Raw genomic sequence first — 18074 nt, 5'->3', positions numbered from 1 at the left:
TGCCTGAAATGTTGACTTGATGGTCTAAACACTTATGATGACTATAAAATTGCCATACCCTCTATGGACTGCCTAGTTCCAGATATCTTTATGTTAAAAAAAAAAGACCCATATATATAAAACACTGCCATTTTAAAGCTTTTTTCCTATTACAAAAAAAGACTTTCTTAAAAAATAGTAACTGTCCAGGGCTTCCCTGGTGGCGCAGTGGTTAAGAATTTGCCAGCCAATGCAGGAGACATGGGTCTGAGCCCTGGTCCAGGAAGATCCAGAGCAACTAAGCCCGTGCAACCACAACTACTGAGCCTGCGCTCTAGAGCCTGCAAGCCACAACTACTGAGCCCGTGTGCCCAAAGCCTGTGCTCTGCAACAAGAGAAGCCACCTCGATAAGAAGCCCGCGCACCACAACGAAGAGTAGCCCCTGATCGCCGCAACCAGAGAAAAGACTGTGTGCAGCAACGAAGACCCAACACAGCTAAAAATAAAATAAATTAAAAATTAAAATAAAAATTTTTTAAAAACCTAGCAATTTAATTAAAAAAAACTATATAAAGGTAAAAAAAAATAAATATTTTTTCTTAGTTGACATTAAGTGGATAATAAAACTGAACAACTTTATAGTGTTTTAAAGTTTACAAAACACATCTCTATAAAGTTCTGATTTGATCTCATCAATCCTGTGTTTGGCAAAAATGGACATTCCTCCACATATTCTATCTGGGTTGATGTCAAAGGAAATGTTATTTTTAATGAAATTTCAGAATATAACAAGCCTCTGGGGTAGTGAGATTTTTATAAGAGAATAGCTATCTTTGAACTAAATTAGACAGCCCAAGGATTATTTTTCTAACCAAAATAAATTTATAGGCCTAATCTTTCTGTCTATGTAAAGATACTACAATGTAAAACCAACAGCTTTTTCCTTGACTATTCTGACATCAATAGAGCTATGAGACTGGCACAGTGCTACATGCTTTAGATGAATTATTTGTAATTATTAAACAAGAGTTAAGTGGTATCATTCTACTTCCTCAGTTAGGAAGCTGAGGTTCTAGAAGTTTAAATATTTCCTCAAGGTCACATATCTAAGAAGTGGTTTATATTGACCACCAGAATGAACTCCATTTCTATTTATGAAACCAAAAATATCAAAACTGTCTTCTTGAAAAAGGAGTTCATTCTAATCCTTTCAACCAGAGAAATAATGAATTGAACCTTTTTTTCACTGAATATTAACTCTATGTCTAAAAATATTTTTATCTTAAAGTCTATTTTATCCGAAACAATATTTCTTTGGTTAGAATTTCTCTGCTGTATTCTTCACCTTCTTTAACTTTTCAGCCTGTCTTTACCTTTATGTTCTGAGCAAATCTCTTGAAAACAGCTATTGCCCTGTTTCATTTTCTTATTCCAGTCTGACAGCCTTTTCCTTTGAACTGTAGAATTTAGTTCAGTGATGTTGAATTACGTACCACAATATCACCTGTACTGTTTGTCCAACTTTTTGTTTCTTCCCCTCTCTTTTTTTTTTTTTTTTTTTTTGACTACTTTTATGTTAAGTGTTGGTCTCTGCTTTTACCTTTCTGTAAGTAAATTACGATTTTTCCTAGGGTGAATTTATTTTTATTATGTTGCTTGAGATTCATTGATATCCCTGAATTTGAGCTATTATTTCTTCAAATATTACATCTCCTTCACTCTCCCTTTTTCTCTTTTTGAAGCTCTAATGTAAAGGAATGCATGAACTTCTCACTCCATCTACCATACCTCAACCTTTCTTTCATATTCTCCATGCCTTTATCTCTGTGTGTTGCATTCTGGATAATTATTTCAGTTCTACTTGACAATTCATTATTCTCTCCATGGCTGCGATAAACTGCTCAAGTTTATGATATTGTATCTCTCACTTCTAGAAGGTCTATTGGCTCTTTTTCAAAAGTGTTTTGAGAAATTTGATTGTCCGTTGTCTCTTAATCATTATTTTAATACTCTCCTTTATTTCTTTTGACATATTAAACATTTGCTTTATACTTTTTAAATATACATTTTTACTAACATGTGATTTGTTTCATTTTTTAAAAAATACGAGCTCTTTGGTGCCTCATGTATAGGAATACTTTGAGGATTAAAATGTGTCCCTCCAAAAGAGTATTTTCATTTTCCTCTTCCAGGCCACCATAGGACGCCATGAATCTGGAATCACTTTAAACTAAATTTTTGTCTCTGTGTTTAGTGGGCTATATACATATTGTGAATTCAGTGTTTCAACTCAAGTGAGAGGGAGCTTGTGGTTACTAAATATCAGGGGAGATTTCTTTTCTAATTCCCTTCAGAACCAAGGACAAAATAAGTCAATTATCTCTACCACCTCCTTCTGCCGAGCTGACTATTTAATCTCTAGTTTATCCACTGGGCCATGTGCAGGGGTCTCTGATCTGCTCTCCAACCCTCTTCAGAGCCCAGGACTTATCTCTTGTCCACCACCCATATGGCCTGTTAAAACCAGCTCTAACTTTTGGGGATAAATACATATGATGTTAGGAGCAAATAGAGGCTTTAGCACTCACTTCATTTATTCATCTAGGTAGGACATTCCTTACGGGTTACGACCCCAAGCAATTATTTTTATCTCCTACCATATCAAACATGTATTAAAATTACTAATGTTTGTGTGCTTAGATTTTTAGGCTTTCTATACTAGTAAGATTATTATTGAGCATCTAGTATGCTATATTATGTTTATTTTTCACTCTTAAATACACACATACACATACATAAACATACAGGTGGATCCCCACTATTGGAATTAGTTCCTATAGAAAGTTAAGGAGAATTTGTTTTTGCCCTTTGATTTTGTTTTTTTTTTATTGTGCTGGCTAACTTAGGCTTGATCTGCTAATATGTGACTTGAAATGCTTATTAATATGCAAAAACTAGTTCAAATAATATAAAAGAAAAGCTACCAAGCTCTTCAAACTGTGCACACACTAGGTACTTAACTGGAAACATGAATTATAAGCTGACCAACCCCTAGTGAATCTTCAGGTAAAACACCTAGCCAAATTTCACACCCCATTCCAACATATGTTTAAACCCATCTGCAAGCCACACTAAAATAAAATTACCTCTGAAAACTTTTAGAGGGAATATATTTGGTTAAAATAAACACTTTTAGATCTTTAGTTTAGACTTTTATACTACATCAGCCTTTCCAACAAAGAGTGCTATTTTTAAAATTGTATTTAATTTGGAATGTTATTTATTAAGATGATAACCGAATCTTTTTATTTTCTGTCCACTTATCTGCATTTAGGTGCAAATATTTTACAATTTCTTTTTCTCAAACAAATCATTCCATCCCTTTCCTAGCTTTCTTCTTTTTTCCACATGGCAACTTATCTCCCGCTGAAAGCAAGGTACATAGCTCGCTGGCTTAGTTGCTGGCTAATTTTAGTGTGAATAAACTCTTAAACCTCAAATTTATTTATGCTATATTTTGTTTTGTCATTTCTTTTCCATTAGTGTAGAGAGCTCAATTCAATTAATAAATAAAAGTAAAATGTCATTATTATGCATCTTGTCTTCACAGGCAAAAAAAAAAAAAAAGAGAGGGTAGGGGAAGAAACAGAAAACGTGGGACAAATAATGAGTACAAAATAATTCTGTAGAATGTAATTCAACATAAATGAACGAACATCTTCAGCTCAACGGGAAAGACTGTCAGACTAAAATAAGACAAAATTGAATCATGGGTTTTTTCAAGAGAATCAGCTAAAAGGGTACAAAAAAGTTGAAAGTTAAAGAATAAAGATATAGGAGGAAAATTTATTCAAAAGTAAAATAGTTGTAGTCAACATTTAGTTCAGATAAAACAGACTTTAAGGAAAAAACATTGTTACAGATATTATGTTACTAATCATTGGTAATTCGGCTCGCTGGGGTGTGCTTTCAGATTTTCCTTTGTTATCAAAGATAGGTGACCATGAGGCAAGAGACTTCTTTATTCTACTCTCTTCTTTTCTGTACAGCATGCTGAGCACTCCTCTCTTCCCTGGTTACAGATGTGATAAAATTTGACCTTGAAAGGAATGAAAAGCCTTTCATTAGGCTTTGACAAATATGTGGTATGTTTCCATCCAAAGTGTGGTTCTTGGACCAATAGCATTAATTTTATATGAGAACTTGTTAGAAGACAAAATTTTAGATCCAACCTCAGACTTACTGAATCAGAATCTGTGTTTTATTGAGGCCTCTGGGTGGTTTGTAAACACATTAAAGTCTGAGAAGCACTGCTCTAATGTGCCTTTCCAGAGAATTCCATTAATGTTGATAATAAAGTGAGATTTTTCCCTCTATTTTTCTTTTGTATTCTGTGAATATTATCTTCTTCGTGACTTTATAGAAAGTGATGATTTAGTTATTTCAAGATCTGGAGGGTAATGTCTGCTACCTGAATGTGAATCTTCTCCAAAATTGTACGATCAATACGGAATGCAAATAAAATCATACATAATTTATATCAGCATTACCAGGAGACAGAGAATAACTATTGTAGAAAAATGATCACTAAATACTAACAGAAAAAAAGAAAGTGGTTGAAAAGGAAGACAGGCAAGTAATGTCTCATATATATATATATATATATATATATATATATATATATATATATATATAACTGTAGACTCTGAAATCAAAACCAAAACAATGACACAGAACTATATTTAAAAATATAATCCAAGAAAGTAAGAGTTCAGAAATACCATCAACAAAATCTAAACCTATAAAGTTAGACAGCCTTTGGGAATTAAGTGTAATATTACCATATTTTGTGAGTTTATGGATTTTTTTTTTTTTTTTTGCCCTCCTGCCACCCTGAGTATATGGATTTTAATGTTTTGTCTCACCTTCCTCTGCCATCATTTTTTTCCTCCCTAGGTGATTCTGGAATAACAGAACCCCAAAATGCTGGATTTCAGCTGTGATACAACTTACCAGCTGCAATATTTTTTAGACAGGAAGAAATAATCACTCTACTGCTATAAGTTTCTATCATTCTAGCTTCTATGCTTACTCTGATTGATTAGAGGCTTTTCATCAAAAAGAGGTAAATATAAGATAAACTCATAGAATAAATGGGTGTAACAAACAAAATACTACACATGAAAGCGCTTTGAAAACAATAAAATGCCATAAAAAATAAAACATATTTTTATAAATACAGCTAGCCCTATTGTCTAGGAATCACCAGATTTCCTCCTTGGGTTTTACTACTAACTCAAAAACCCAGGAAAACCAGGACACTGTTAAAATAGTTTAGCTCAGTTGTTATTTCTAGTTGCTGGCGTACAATAGGCACTAAAAAATTTTGGTTGAAAGAAGTACTGAAAGAATAAAATATGCTCAACACGTTCATTTGCCTTTAATTTAGAGACAATACACTTGCAGCCTCATTCACTAGAGGGGAGAATGCTCACAGTAGGGTAAAATTGTCTGTTCTCAAAACTTTCACAGCAATTACTTTCAGTACAGAGATTTTAACAGCAAAAAAATAGCCTTTTAAAATCCAAGTAGGAGGGAAAAATGCAACTTCAAAGAGCTATTAAAGAAAATTTAAGGAAGATGAATAAAACTATGTGTTTACTATATAGTAATATAGTAAATTAGAATGTAGGCTCTAAATCGAGTTTAAATCATGGCTTCAGCAGTTAGTAGCTATGTAACCTTGATCAAGTTACCTATCACTTTGTACCTCAATTACACTCTTTGTAAACAGAAGGTGATGTAAATAATACACACATCACTGGTTATTGTAAGGATTAAATGAGATAATTCAGGCAAGGTAAAGACCACTGGTTGCCTACCCTTTATCTGTTTTCTCTCCCTTATTCCCAATTGGTGGTGGCGTTACAGTAATGTATCCACTTAAGAAAAAAAAAATGACTATATTTCTCACCCTTTCTTACAAAGACATAAGACCAACTTTAGGGTAATAAGATGTAAGACGTTTGGGGTTGGGGTTCTGAGCAGCTCCTTGTAAAGGATGATGCTGACTCAGCTTGCCTGCACCTTTTATGCCCTCTGCTCTTCTTTCTTCTGTCTGGAAAAAGAATACGATGGCTGAAGCTGAAAGAGGCATCTTGCAATCGAGAGAAGGAAAGGGGAGTTGCAGACACCTCAGATGTAATATGCTGACCCTGAATTAACATAAGCCACCACTTACCTTGGTACTTCTTGTCACATGAGAAAAACAAGCCCTCATCACTTTTAGCTATGCTTCTGTTTTATGTAGCTGACTGCAAATATACTTGATAAAACTTTTACCATGGTGCCTGGACATAGTAAGTGTTTGATAAATGTTAGATTTTATTATTAAGAATAAAGAGTTATAATTTACATACATTTAATGCTGGTGCAAATGTACATTTCTGGAAAATTATTTGCCTTTGTTATCTTCATCTGATTTACTTTAAAAGTGATTCTAATTTTTTAAAAAAATCAAAAACTATCTGAGACCCTTACCTCCCAAAACCTAAAATAAGGTATCATAATAATAGATACTCCTCATTGAACATTTAATTTAACCCAGGACCTACCTAAATGTTCTATATACACCTTTACTCCTAATTCACACAACAACCTTCACAGGAAGGTATAATCTCCCTTTTACTGGGGTGGGAACCAAAACTCAAAATGTTAAGTAATTTCCTCAAGGCCACGTTTCTATTAAGAAGCGTTACTAAATTTCTTGTAAGACTGACTCCAAAGCTCATCTTCTTAATGATCACATATTAATGATTACAGTCAATTAGAAATTATTTTGGTTAGGGATAACACATAAAGGCAAAACAAAATATGAAAAGGGCACATTGTATCAAGGAACTCCTGGAAATTCCTGCTTTGCAGGATGGAAGGGTTCAGAGCCATCCTTCATATAACAGTTGTTTCTGGGAAAAAGGTGAATGTGATTAACTGTTTCCCTGGAAAGGACAGTTGCAGTTTTAGACTATTCCTTTCCCAGGAAGTAATCATATCAATAAAAACAACAAGGAGTGGGAGGGAGTTAAAAAGCTTGAGAAAGTCTTTGAAATCTTTCTATCTTTCTCTAATGGTCCTCAAATGCTAGTGTACATCAGAATCGTTTGGAGGGCTTGCTATAAAACACAGAGTGCTGGCCTCCACCCCCAGATTCTCTAGGTCAGTAAGTCTGGGGTAAAGTCTGTGTTCCTAACAATATCCTATGTGACATTGATGGTGCTACAAGAGCAGGTAGGAGGATAGAGAGTGAGCTGGTGCAGGTGGGGATTTTAAATATGGTGACCCAGGCAAGCCCTTAACATTTAAACTAAGACTTGGTGGGAGGTGGTGGGTAGTGGTCCACACTGCTTAGACTGTAGGAACAACTTAAGGAAGAAAACTTCACCAGCAGAGGGCTAAGAAATCTCTGTAATTAGCGAGTGAGTGATTAATACATAATACAATCTCATGCATAAATAAAAGCGACATTGTTCGAAAAACTGCTTTGAATGATGTCTGTTTCTTGGAGTTCTGAATCATTTAATCAAGATTTTCCAACAGAAACCGTTAATTAATTTAGGGGCTGCAAGGAGAAAAATTCTTTGGCTAGAAGTTCCATAAAACAAGTATATTATCAAAATTATACTACCATAACCATTATGAATAGATTAACTTTTAACTGCTTTTTTAATATTCATTTTTACTATAGGTTCATAAACTGTTTCTAAAATCATGGCTTAACTTTGATAATATCTCACTCTTCTAGAGCTGAGAATATTGTTGAGGAGCTATATATCACCTTATGCAAAAAGGAGGTTGTTTCTATCCAAGGATGTTAAGATAGGATTTTAAGATTTTTAACAAAGGAAGAACTTCAGGCCACTTTCTCTCTCAACTGATAGACAATTTCTGAGTCAATGACAAATAAACAATTAAAAAACTAAAAACAGCTGATTTCTGAGAAGATGTATGACAGCTGAGAATGCAGGATGAGGCAGGACAAAGAAAGTAAATGGTCTCAAAGGCACTAGATGGAGAATCCAACCAATATGCTTAACTTAATCTCCTAGAAAGTGTTTACTTCCTCAACTTGTTCTAAGATTTCAGCTTCCTGACCTCCCAGCTACAGGTTCATCTTGGCCCCATCCTTGAACCAGTTCTTATTTGAGTCCAGAACCAGTTATTCTCTTACTCAGCACGGAGGCATCCTTATTCCTTGTCCATTAGTCCTGCACTAACAGAGTTCTTTGACTTATCAAATGTCTGAGCAGAATGTTCACAATTTCAGCAATGCCTCAGTTTTTGTAGAACTGTTCGGTGTTTTTTTTTTTTTGGGTGGTCCAACTTGCTTTTGCAGTCCTGATGGCAGGGTTTTTACTTGTGAATTCCAGCTCAGGGGCTGGGACCTACTATCTATGGATAGATCAGCTTAATTTTGATATTATGCTTGCCTAGATTCGAAAATAGTCAAGAATTAAGAATCCTAAAAATATCAATTTTTTTAGATCTCCTGCCAGCTAGGTGTTGGAATATTATCTACTAAATAAAAGAAAACCTAAGTTTAGGGATGAGAAAATGAAAGAAAGTAATCCTTTAATATTATGTACATTATGAAGAATGTTATGATTAGCTGTGATTGTGGAAACTACTAGAACAGCTGTGCATCCGTCATAAGCAGGCCCACAATAGAAAGAGTCCCTTCCTGAGTAATCACTGTGCCATCAGATCCCATCACCCAGAGCCATCATTGTTGGGCAGAACATGTCCGTTCTGGCAGGATCTAGACTGGAATGAAGGGATAGAACCTCACCACCCTGCCCTGAGGTGAGGCATAGCTTTGGGAAAAGGTGGAATAGAGCTGGGAATGGGGATGCTAATGAGAATTCACATTTGCAAAAAGTCAGGTACTTTACATCATTTTATTTAACAATCACAAAGCTTTAAGAGGTAGAATTATGCCAGGCACTGTGTGTTCCTCAAAGCAACACTAGAGGGAAGGTACTTATCTGTCTATCTACCCACCCATCCCTAGTTCCTGACACAGAGCTCCTAAACTCTTCTACATATGGGTACTAGGAAAATCTTTTATTCTAGTATTTAGTCTTTGACTCTTATTCCTGACACAGAGCTCCTAAGACCTTTGTAATTTCCTCAATGATAGGAGCATCTGGCACAGAGTTCCTATATTCTTGGAATTTCCTGATTCTAGGAATGTCTCTTGTTCTGATGAGACAATTCTTTGTGGGCTCCAGGATGCAGCTGGTCACCAGAAATGCCAGGCCATGATTAGAAGCTTGGAAGTTTCAGCTCCACCCCCACTATTCTCTGGAGAGGGGAGAGGAGCTGGAAATGAAGTTAATAACTGACCATGCCTCTGTGACGAAGCCTCCATAAAAAGGGGTTTAGAGAGCTCCCAGGTTGATGAACACATCTACATGCCAAGGGGGTGGTGCATGCCAACTCTATGGGGACAGAATCTCCTGCCCTTGGGACACTTCCAGACTTCACCTTATGTATCTCTTCATCTGGCTGTTCACCTGTATGCTTTTTCATATCCTTTATTGTATAATAAATCCGTACGTGTTTCCCTGAGTTCTGTGAGCAAAGGACAGAATCCAAGGAGAGGATCATGGGAACCCTGATTTGTAGCTAATTTGGGCAGACGCTGTAAGTAACTTGGGAACTTCCTACTTGTGATTGGCATCTGAAGTGGGAGTGAGAAATCTTAGGGGACTGAATCCCTAAGCTGTAGGGTCTGCAACTAACTCTGGTTAGTGTCAGAATTGAATTGAATTGCCAGACACCCATCTGGTGTCAAAGAATTGGTTGGTGCGGAAAAAACTCCCACGTACCTGGTGTTAGAAGTATTGTATGTGAGAGTAAAGGAGAAACAGGGAGTTTTTCCTGTAGTGCTAATATTGTATTTGAAATAGAGGGGGAAAAAATCATGTTCAGAAAGACCTCCCACTTGTCCTCAGTCATGGGGACAGTAAGCCAGCATGCGATACAAGTGAAACTGCTTGAATTCCTTCCTTAAAGTCCTTCCTCTTCCCTTCCCTCCCCTCACCCTTTCATCCTCTACCTCCTCTTCTTTTTGTTCAATAGTCATCCCATTCTGCTGATTGTGTCTCCTAACATTCTCAGACATCTATCTGCTTTTCCCTATTACTATTATGACAGAATCGATCCTTTATCACTTCCCTCCTGAATATGAAATATGATCTCTCAATGAACCACCCACTTTCACAGTTCCATATGCTGTTATACTCTTTGTTCCATCTATAAAAAGCCTCTTCATCTGGTTCCATAGCACTTGTCAAGATTTTCCCCAAAGGGAAAATTAAACTTTACATGAATTGCCTAGACAGGAAGACACTTTATCTTCTCTTCTCCGATTGAATTTAGTACTTCTCTATAATTTATAGGACTTATTATATTGCTATAATTAATTTCTCCATTAAACTCTGATTCTGCTTTTCCCCAATGGGACTCTAGGTCCCACAAAGCCATATACTATGTCCTAATCATTTTTGTATTTTCAGTAATTATGAGTGCTTCTGGTGCATGTAGTTTTTGAATAAATATTTGAAGAATGGAAAAATGGACAGATGAATAAATGAGAGGCAGTATAGCACAATTAGGTATAATTTGGGGGCCAAACAGACCTGGGTTTGAGACCCAGCTCTGCCATGTGACTTTGGATAAGTCACTTAACCCCTTTAAATTTCAGTCCCTTAATCTGTAAAATCTGTAAAATTGGGAAGATGGTCCTACCTAACTCATAGGGGATGGTAAAGATTAAATGAAATAATGCATATAAAGCACATAACACAATCCTGGCATGTAAAAAGTGTTAAATGTTGCTATTTTTTCTTATGAATGAGAATAACTTCACTCAGGTAACAAATATATTACAAATGTGCAGATTGAACAAAAATTACTGAAGTGGGAGGGAGGGTCTCTGGAGGGAGGGTCTCTGGAGGAAGAGGAACTCAAAACTTTCTTTGGGAAGAGAAAGGAAGACAATTTGGAGAATAGATGACATCTGGAAAGGTCATCTGAGGCTCTGCAATTTAAGTATATTACTCAATATCACTGTTTTAAGCCATTTTTAAACAGCCCATTGGAAATGACATTAAGTTGAGACATTGCTTTTATTGTCCAAATAATCAAGGTTGTCCTCTGGTGGCGAACCAAGCCAAAAAGAAAGAGCTCTGAATTTTGTCATAAATAGTATTCCCCTCTCTAAACAGTTCTGACATTAAGCATTCCAGAGAATTTGATCTTTATGAAAACGAAATAGAGATACGTGACATTTTATTCCTGTTTTCCACAATATTTTTATATGTGTTATGGTTAAACTTTCAGAGCCATTGGAATACGTTTTGCTGGCCTAATTGCCAACATGGTTGCAAGTCATTTGTGAGTAAAATTATGCCAAATGTCTTCAACCGTTTTACATCCCAAAGCTGTATTTACAAGGATAAGAATATTTATAGCTACCCTCTATTCTAAATACATTATAAACCTAAAGCCTTCACAGTTAATAATGATGATGACAGCTAAGAAATGAGCAACAAAACTTAAGCTCATTATCTCCATTTCTTTCCTCTAACCTATGAATCAATATTTACTTTATATTAAGTACGCATTCATTTCCTGCTTTTCACTCATCTATCTATTTCTGACACATCTATTCCTGCTCTGCGAATTTTCATGGTGCAATGTCTTCTATGACATTCTGATGAGAATGGATGTGCCCGGTTTGGGCAATGGGTCAACTTTGAATTCAGGAATGTAAGAATGTGACTAATTAGCATGATTATAATTTAGAACAATGTTCCCCAGCATCATTGCAGGTAACGCTTTTTCAAAAATGGCTTACCCTTAAAAAACACACGTGCACACACATTTCAAGAACTAGTCAGTTCTCTTCATGAATTCTTTCCCTAAATAAAAGACACCCTTTTCCACATTTCATTATCTGTTAGGTGTCTCTATAAGATGCTCAAAATTATAGGGACACTATGCTCACTAGAGAACCCACTCCCAATCCAAATTACCACAGTCCATTCATCAGCTTATATTAACCAGTGTAGCTGAGTCTCACTTAAAGAAGGTCAGCTACATTATCCTCTGTAAATATCACTCTGTGACACCATGTAATATAGGGCAAATAAGTCACTTCTTAACCCATATTTTAGCTCTTAAAATGTATTTCTCACAAATGGAGTCTATATTCAATGAGTCAGTAAAAGAATCAGAAGACTCTTAATGTAGTGGGAATGTCATTTGATACAGCCACCATGGAGAACAGTATGGAGGTTCCTTAAATAACTAAAAATAGAACTACCATACGACCCAGCAATCCCACTACTGGGCATATACCCCGAGAAAACCATAACTCAAAAAGAGAAAGGTACCACAATATTCATTGCAGCTCTGTTTACAATAGCCAGGACATGGAAGCAACCTAAGTGTCCATCAACGGATGAATGGATAAAGAAGATGTGGCACATATATACAATGGAATATTACTCAGCCACAAAAAGAAACAAAATTGAGTTATTTGTAGTAAGGTGGATGGACCTAGAGTCTGTCATACAGAGTGAAGTAAGTCAGAAAGAGAAAAACACATACCGTATACTAACACATATATATGGAATCTAAAAAAAAAAAAAAGGGTTCTGATGAACGTAGGGGCAGGACAGGAATAAAGACGCAGAGGTAGAAGATGGACTTGAGAACACGGGGAGTGGAAATGGTAAGCTGGGACGAAGTGAGAGAGTGGCATGGACATATATACACTACCAAATGTAAAATAGTTAGCTAGTGGGAAGCAGCCGCATAGCACAGGGAGATCAGCTCTGTGCTTTGTGACCACCTAGAGCGGTGGGATAGGGAGAGTGGGAGGGAGACGCAAGAGGGAGGGGATATGGGGATATATGTATACATATAGCTGATTCACTTTGTTATACAGCAGAAACTAACACAACATTGTAAAGCAATTATACTCCAATAAAGTTGTTAAAAAAATTATATGGTTATATCTGTAAGTGCCAAAACCTTATCTGGTAGAATTCAGCAGCCAATTCTATGTTTATTAATATAAAAACATAATGTCATTTACTATAAAGCAGATCTAGCTGCTGAAATTTTAGCGACATACAAATAAATTAAACTCTCAAACAATTACTAAAAAAAAATCTTAATATAAATAGGTATACGGCATTGTGAATAAAAGCAACAAATACTAACGGCTTGATTAAACTTTCAGCTTTCTAGAAATCTTTGTGTCACAAAATTACAAATTCCTTGATTTTAGTTATCTTCAATAATGAATAAATGAGAGTATATCTGAGAATGAATATAAATGAGAGGAAAAAAATGAGAGTATTAAAAACCATGAATAATACAAAATTAGTTTAAATTAGGTCTAGACACACAGATTCCCTGCCCACCTGTATTTACTAATTGGCCCTTACCACAACTTTCTCTTCTACCGCAACATTCTTTAAGTGGGCATTGTTAACATGCACAGAGTTTTTGCTCCTATGCTCTTTCCTGGACCAACTCAACACTGCCTAGGCACAGCACAAACAGAATTATATTATCCCTTCTATTTCCCCCAGCATCTCCTAAAATTCTGCCAAACTAGACATTAAATCAGCTATGGGAAGATGAAAATAGTTAATATTCTGTAACTTAAATAAACTAATTGTATTTAATCCAGAATTTTATGTAAATATTTTCAGCCCCAGAAACCTTTAATTAGCATATTTTCATTTGATAGTTCAGAAAACTGAAGCTCATAAAGATGTTAAGTGGTCACCTAAGTGGTGCCTCACATCAGCATCTCGCAGTAATTTAGAAATATTGAATAAATAGTACTTCCCTAAATATTAATAAGGGTGGGGGGACGAAAGTATCTTGACATAAAAGCTATCCTGCAAGATAAATGAACAACCTATTTCCTATGGTGTTTGGAAACATGCAAATCTAGTTAATTCTAGATGCAATTTTAAATGAATAGCAATAAATAACATCTGCAGCTAAAATGCAGTATTTACTGTGTCAAGCTCAGTTCAAAATATTTTATTACTTCATTTAATCTTTGTATCGTGCTTGAGTGGTAAGTATTATTATCTTCCTCCTTTCACACAGGTGGAACAGAGGCACAGAGGGTTAGGTCACCCAGGTCACCAAGTCAGCAGGGAAGGCAATCTGCTTCAGAGTCTGCACACTGAACTGCTGTAATACGGTGTGTGTGGCATCAGTGGATGATATTTATTTCTTTAATCTGCAGATGTCAAAAAGTATATCTACTCCAAGGGTTAGACACTGACAAAGGATGTCACATGATGTCTGTTAAATATTAGAATGGATCACATCACTATCAGAAAAGAAATCTAAGAACAAGAAGGATACTTGTAAAGCTAAGGAAACCTAGGGAAACAACTGCAGACAGATTACGAGTTGAGAAACATTGTAAGTCTCCTTTAAACAATGGTGTCAGTCAGACAGTAAGCCTAAGAGGCACTGGCCCCTGCAAATAGCAGCTGTGGGCAAAAATACTGATAGACATGCATGGATCTCTTCAGGCACCTCCATGCTCCCTGCCAACATGAACATGAGTAATGTACCCACGCAAGGCTTCTCCAAGTACATGTGTGTCCCTGTGAGTACTGGGAAGAGATTGGAAGATTACTGCTAGAGATTAAACCTGGATTAATATCTGAAACAATGAACAGTTAATTCAGATTATGTATTTATTTTGTGACCAGAATTAAGTAAATATTATCATAGCTATGAAATCAGGGAAAAACTAACTCAGGTGAGGTTCAGTAAATACTTGAATAAACTGCCAAACTGATCAAAGAATGAATCACTTAGCACCATGATGAGTTTTGATTAAATATTTGTAAACCAAGCTCTAATTCTTTAATTTGGTGACCGTTTTTTCTATTTCAGATAATAATTTATTCATTCTTTAGCCTGTTGCATACTAGCTAGTAAAGAGAGTTAGATTACTCAAAAAGTAGAGGGTACTCCAAGCTTCCACAGGAAGGATCAAGACACCAGCGTACATCAGCTTTTAGGGAAGAGAATACCTAATAAAAACCTGGTACTTCCTTATTCTCTGGGAAGATGAGGCACATTGCTTCAACCAATTAATACATTTGTGGCATCTAAGAAAAAGTCTATCCCATTTAAGAAAGAGTTATCAAGATGCTAAAGAAGAATAAATTCCTAAAATCATATCTAGCATGTGGTTATTTTGAAAACCACTTATTAACATAGGCAGAACACTCTATGACATAAATCACGGCAAGATCCTTTTTGACCCACCTCCTAGAGAAATGGAAATAAAAACAAAAATAAACAAATGGGACCTAATGAAACTTCAAAGCTTTTGTACAGCAAAGGAAACCATAAACAAGACCAAAAGACAACCCTCAGAATGGGAGAAAATACTTGCAAATGAAGCAACTGACAAAGGATTAATCTCCAAAATTTACAAGCAGCTCATGCAGCTCAATATCAAAAAATCAAACGACCCAATCCAAACATGGGCAGAAGACCTAAATAGACATTTCTCCAAAGAAGATATACAGACTGCCAACAAACACATGAAAGGATGCTCAACATCACTAATCATTAGAGAGATGCAAATCAAAACTACAATGAGATATCATCTCACACCGGTCAGAATGGCCATCATCAAAAAATCTACAAACAATAAATGCTGGAGGGGGTGTGGAGAAAAGGGAACCCTCTTGCACTGTTGGTGGGAATGTAAATTGATAGAGCCACTATGGAGAACAGTATGGAGGTTCCTTAAAAAACTAAAAATAGGGGCTTCCCTGGTGGCGCAGTGGTTGGGAGTCCGCCTGCCGATGCAGGGGACACGGGTTCGTGCCCTGGTCCGGGAGGATCCCACATGCTGCGGAGCGGCTGGGCCCGTGAGCCATGGCCGCTGAGCCTGCGCGCCCGGAGCCTGTGCTCCGCAATGGGAGAGGCCACAACAGTGAGAGGCCCGCGTACTGCAAAAAACAAAACGAAACAACAACAACAACAAAAATATATATATAAATGAATCCTTACATTTAAAGGATAGAAAACAGGAAACCAGATGAGGGATTAGCTGTGAAGAGCTTGAGACATTATAGTGCAGGAGATGCTCTAGTTAGTTAGGTTAGGTTTTTCAGGCCTTTTCAGAAATCCTAAAATGGAAAAATTTTTTCTTTGCCCTCCCAAAGCTCGCCCATCATTATGCCCATTCCCTTCACAATACCTAGAGAACTCCTATTGCTTACTTGGGATAATTTCTAGATTGAATGAAGGGCAGAATCTCGGAGTCTTGACTAGATGGAGGAAGGAGTAAATCTCGAAATCGTTCTGTCAAAAGAAAAATAAACAACAGGCTATGAAAAAAGTCATAAAAGAATTTCAAAATAGAATTATTTCCTATTCTTTTAATTTGTTAACTATTTTGACTGCATATCTTGTACATTTTATGTACTACCAAAATAGGTTTTTATTTCACTTTAATGACTATGCATATTTTTCTAATTAAGATGTCATAACAACTGCATATATAAAAATAACAAGTATTTAGTATTAGTTTATACTAATAACAAATTAGTATAAACTAATATTAAAATCTTATAATTGAAAGGTTAGAGGAAACATATATGACCAATAAATATACCAAGAGATGCACAAACTCATTAGTAACCTGGGAAATGAGAATTAAAACCACACACCATAAGATAGCATTCACATTATGTGGCATTCAATTGACAGAAATTAATCTCACAAGACCAAGTGTTAGGATTGTATCAACATAAGCTCTTATATAATTCTGGCGGAAATGCAAGTTGGTGCAATAGCTTTGGAAAACAATTCCGTATTATCTTTTAAGTTTAACTTTTGCATACCCTATGAGCCAATATTTCCTTCGCTAGGTATATACTCTGCAGAAACTTTCAAATATGTCTCAGGCAGAAGAAAAAGAATATTCATAGCAGCACTGGTCAGAACAACATAAATGGAAACAACTCAATTGCCTAGGAACAGGAGAATGGATAGTTTGTGGTATATTCACACAATAGAATATTCGTTGAAGTGAAACAATGAATTCAGTTACAAATAAAAACACAGTGAATCATACTAGTATGATGTTGAGTGAAAAAAATACCAGCAGATTACATATAGAAGAATATTATTTTTTGTTGAGTTAAAAACTAAGCAATGTGTTATTTGGGTATGTTATATATGAAACAAAGAAAATCAGTGGAAAAAGGGATGATGTACACAATTCAGGACAATGGTTACCTTTTAGAAGGAGTGAGGGGATGAAATAGGAGAAAAGCAAAAAGGCAGGTGAAAGAAATTGTTAATAAAGTCATATGTATTCATTATAGCATCATAAATCAGTGAATGAATGAGAGCCAGAAACTGTTCAATGATGACAGTGGGTCATGAACCAAGAATCTGATTAATACAATGCTGTACTCATGAATTCATAACGAAGGAAAGAGGGAGAAAGGGAGGAAAAGAAAGAGGAAGAGAAAGAGACAGGGAGGGAAGAAGTGAGACAGGAAACAGAAAAGAAGAGAAGGGAAAAATGGAGTGTGGAGAAAGGAAGAATCCTCAGTTCTACCTTAGAAATAGTTATAACGAAAAGCTATCTGCCCTGATAATCTATCACTCTAATACTGATCCCACATTTCTAGGATTAGATAGTCACTATCTCTAGAGTCATCCCTAGGGAAGGCTTCCTTGATCCCTCCTCTTTCTTTCTTTCTTCCTGCCAAATCTGGAATAGATGGCCCTGCTGGGTACTCCTAGTACACTCTGTGCTACGCTCTCATGGAATCTATAATATTATATTTTTACTGTTATATACATTTGTCTATCCACCCCTCTCCCTCCTCCTAGTAGATGGGTATTGTGCCACCAGGATGCAGAACACTATCTGATACATATTAAGGTGTTAGATAAATATTTGTTGAAAGACTATTTCTTATTTCCATTTTTACTGGATACAGAAAAC

At 36.0% G+C, this 18074-nt stretch overlaps 1 protein-coding gene across 2 annotated transcripts in view; it reads right to left on the bottom strand.

Annotated features, from left to right (window-relative positions):
• Positions 1–18074, bottom strand: part of NOX4 (NADPH oxidase 4) — a 146026-nt gene that overhangs the window by 21874 nt on the left and 106078 nt on the right. For both annotated transcript variants that reach the window (XM_065883297.1, XM_065883298.1), the window contains exon 13: positions 16333–16414. In XM_065883297.1, the coding sequence (XP_065739369.1) occupies positions 16333–16414 (82 nt within the window). The remainder of the gene's footprint in view (positions 1–16332; positions 16415–18074) is intronic.

Source organism: Phocoena phocoena, chromosome 8 (assembly GCF_963924675.1).
Source record: "Phocoena phocoena chromosome 8, mPhoPho1.1, whole genome shotgun sequence".
NCBI classification, from domain to species: Eukaryota; Metazoa; Chordata; class Mammalia; order Artiodactyla; family Phocoenidae; genus Phocoena; species Phocoena phocoena.
This window is presented reverse-complemented; position numbering and strand designations above follow the sequence as displayed.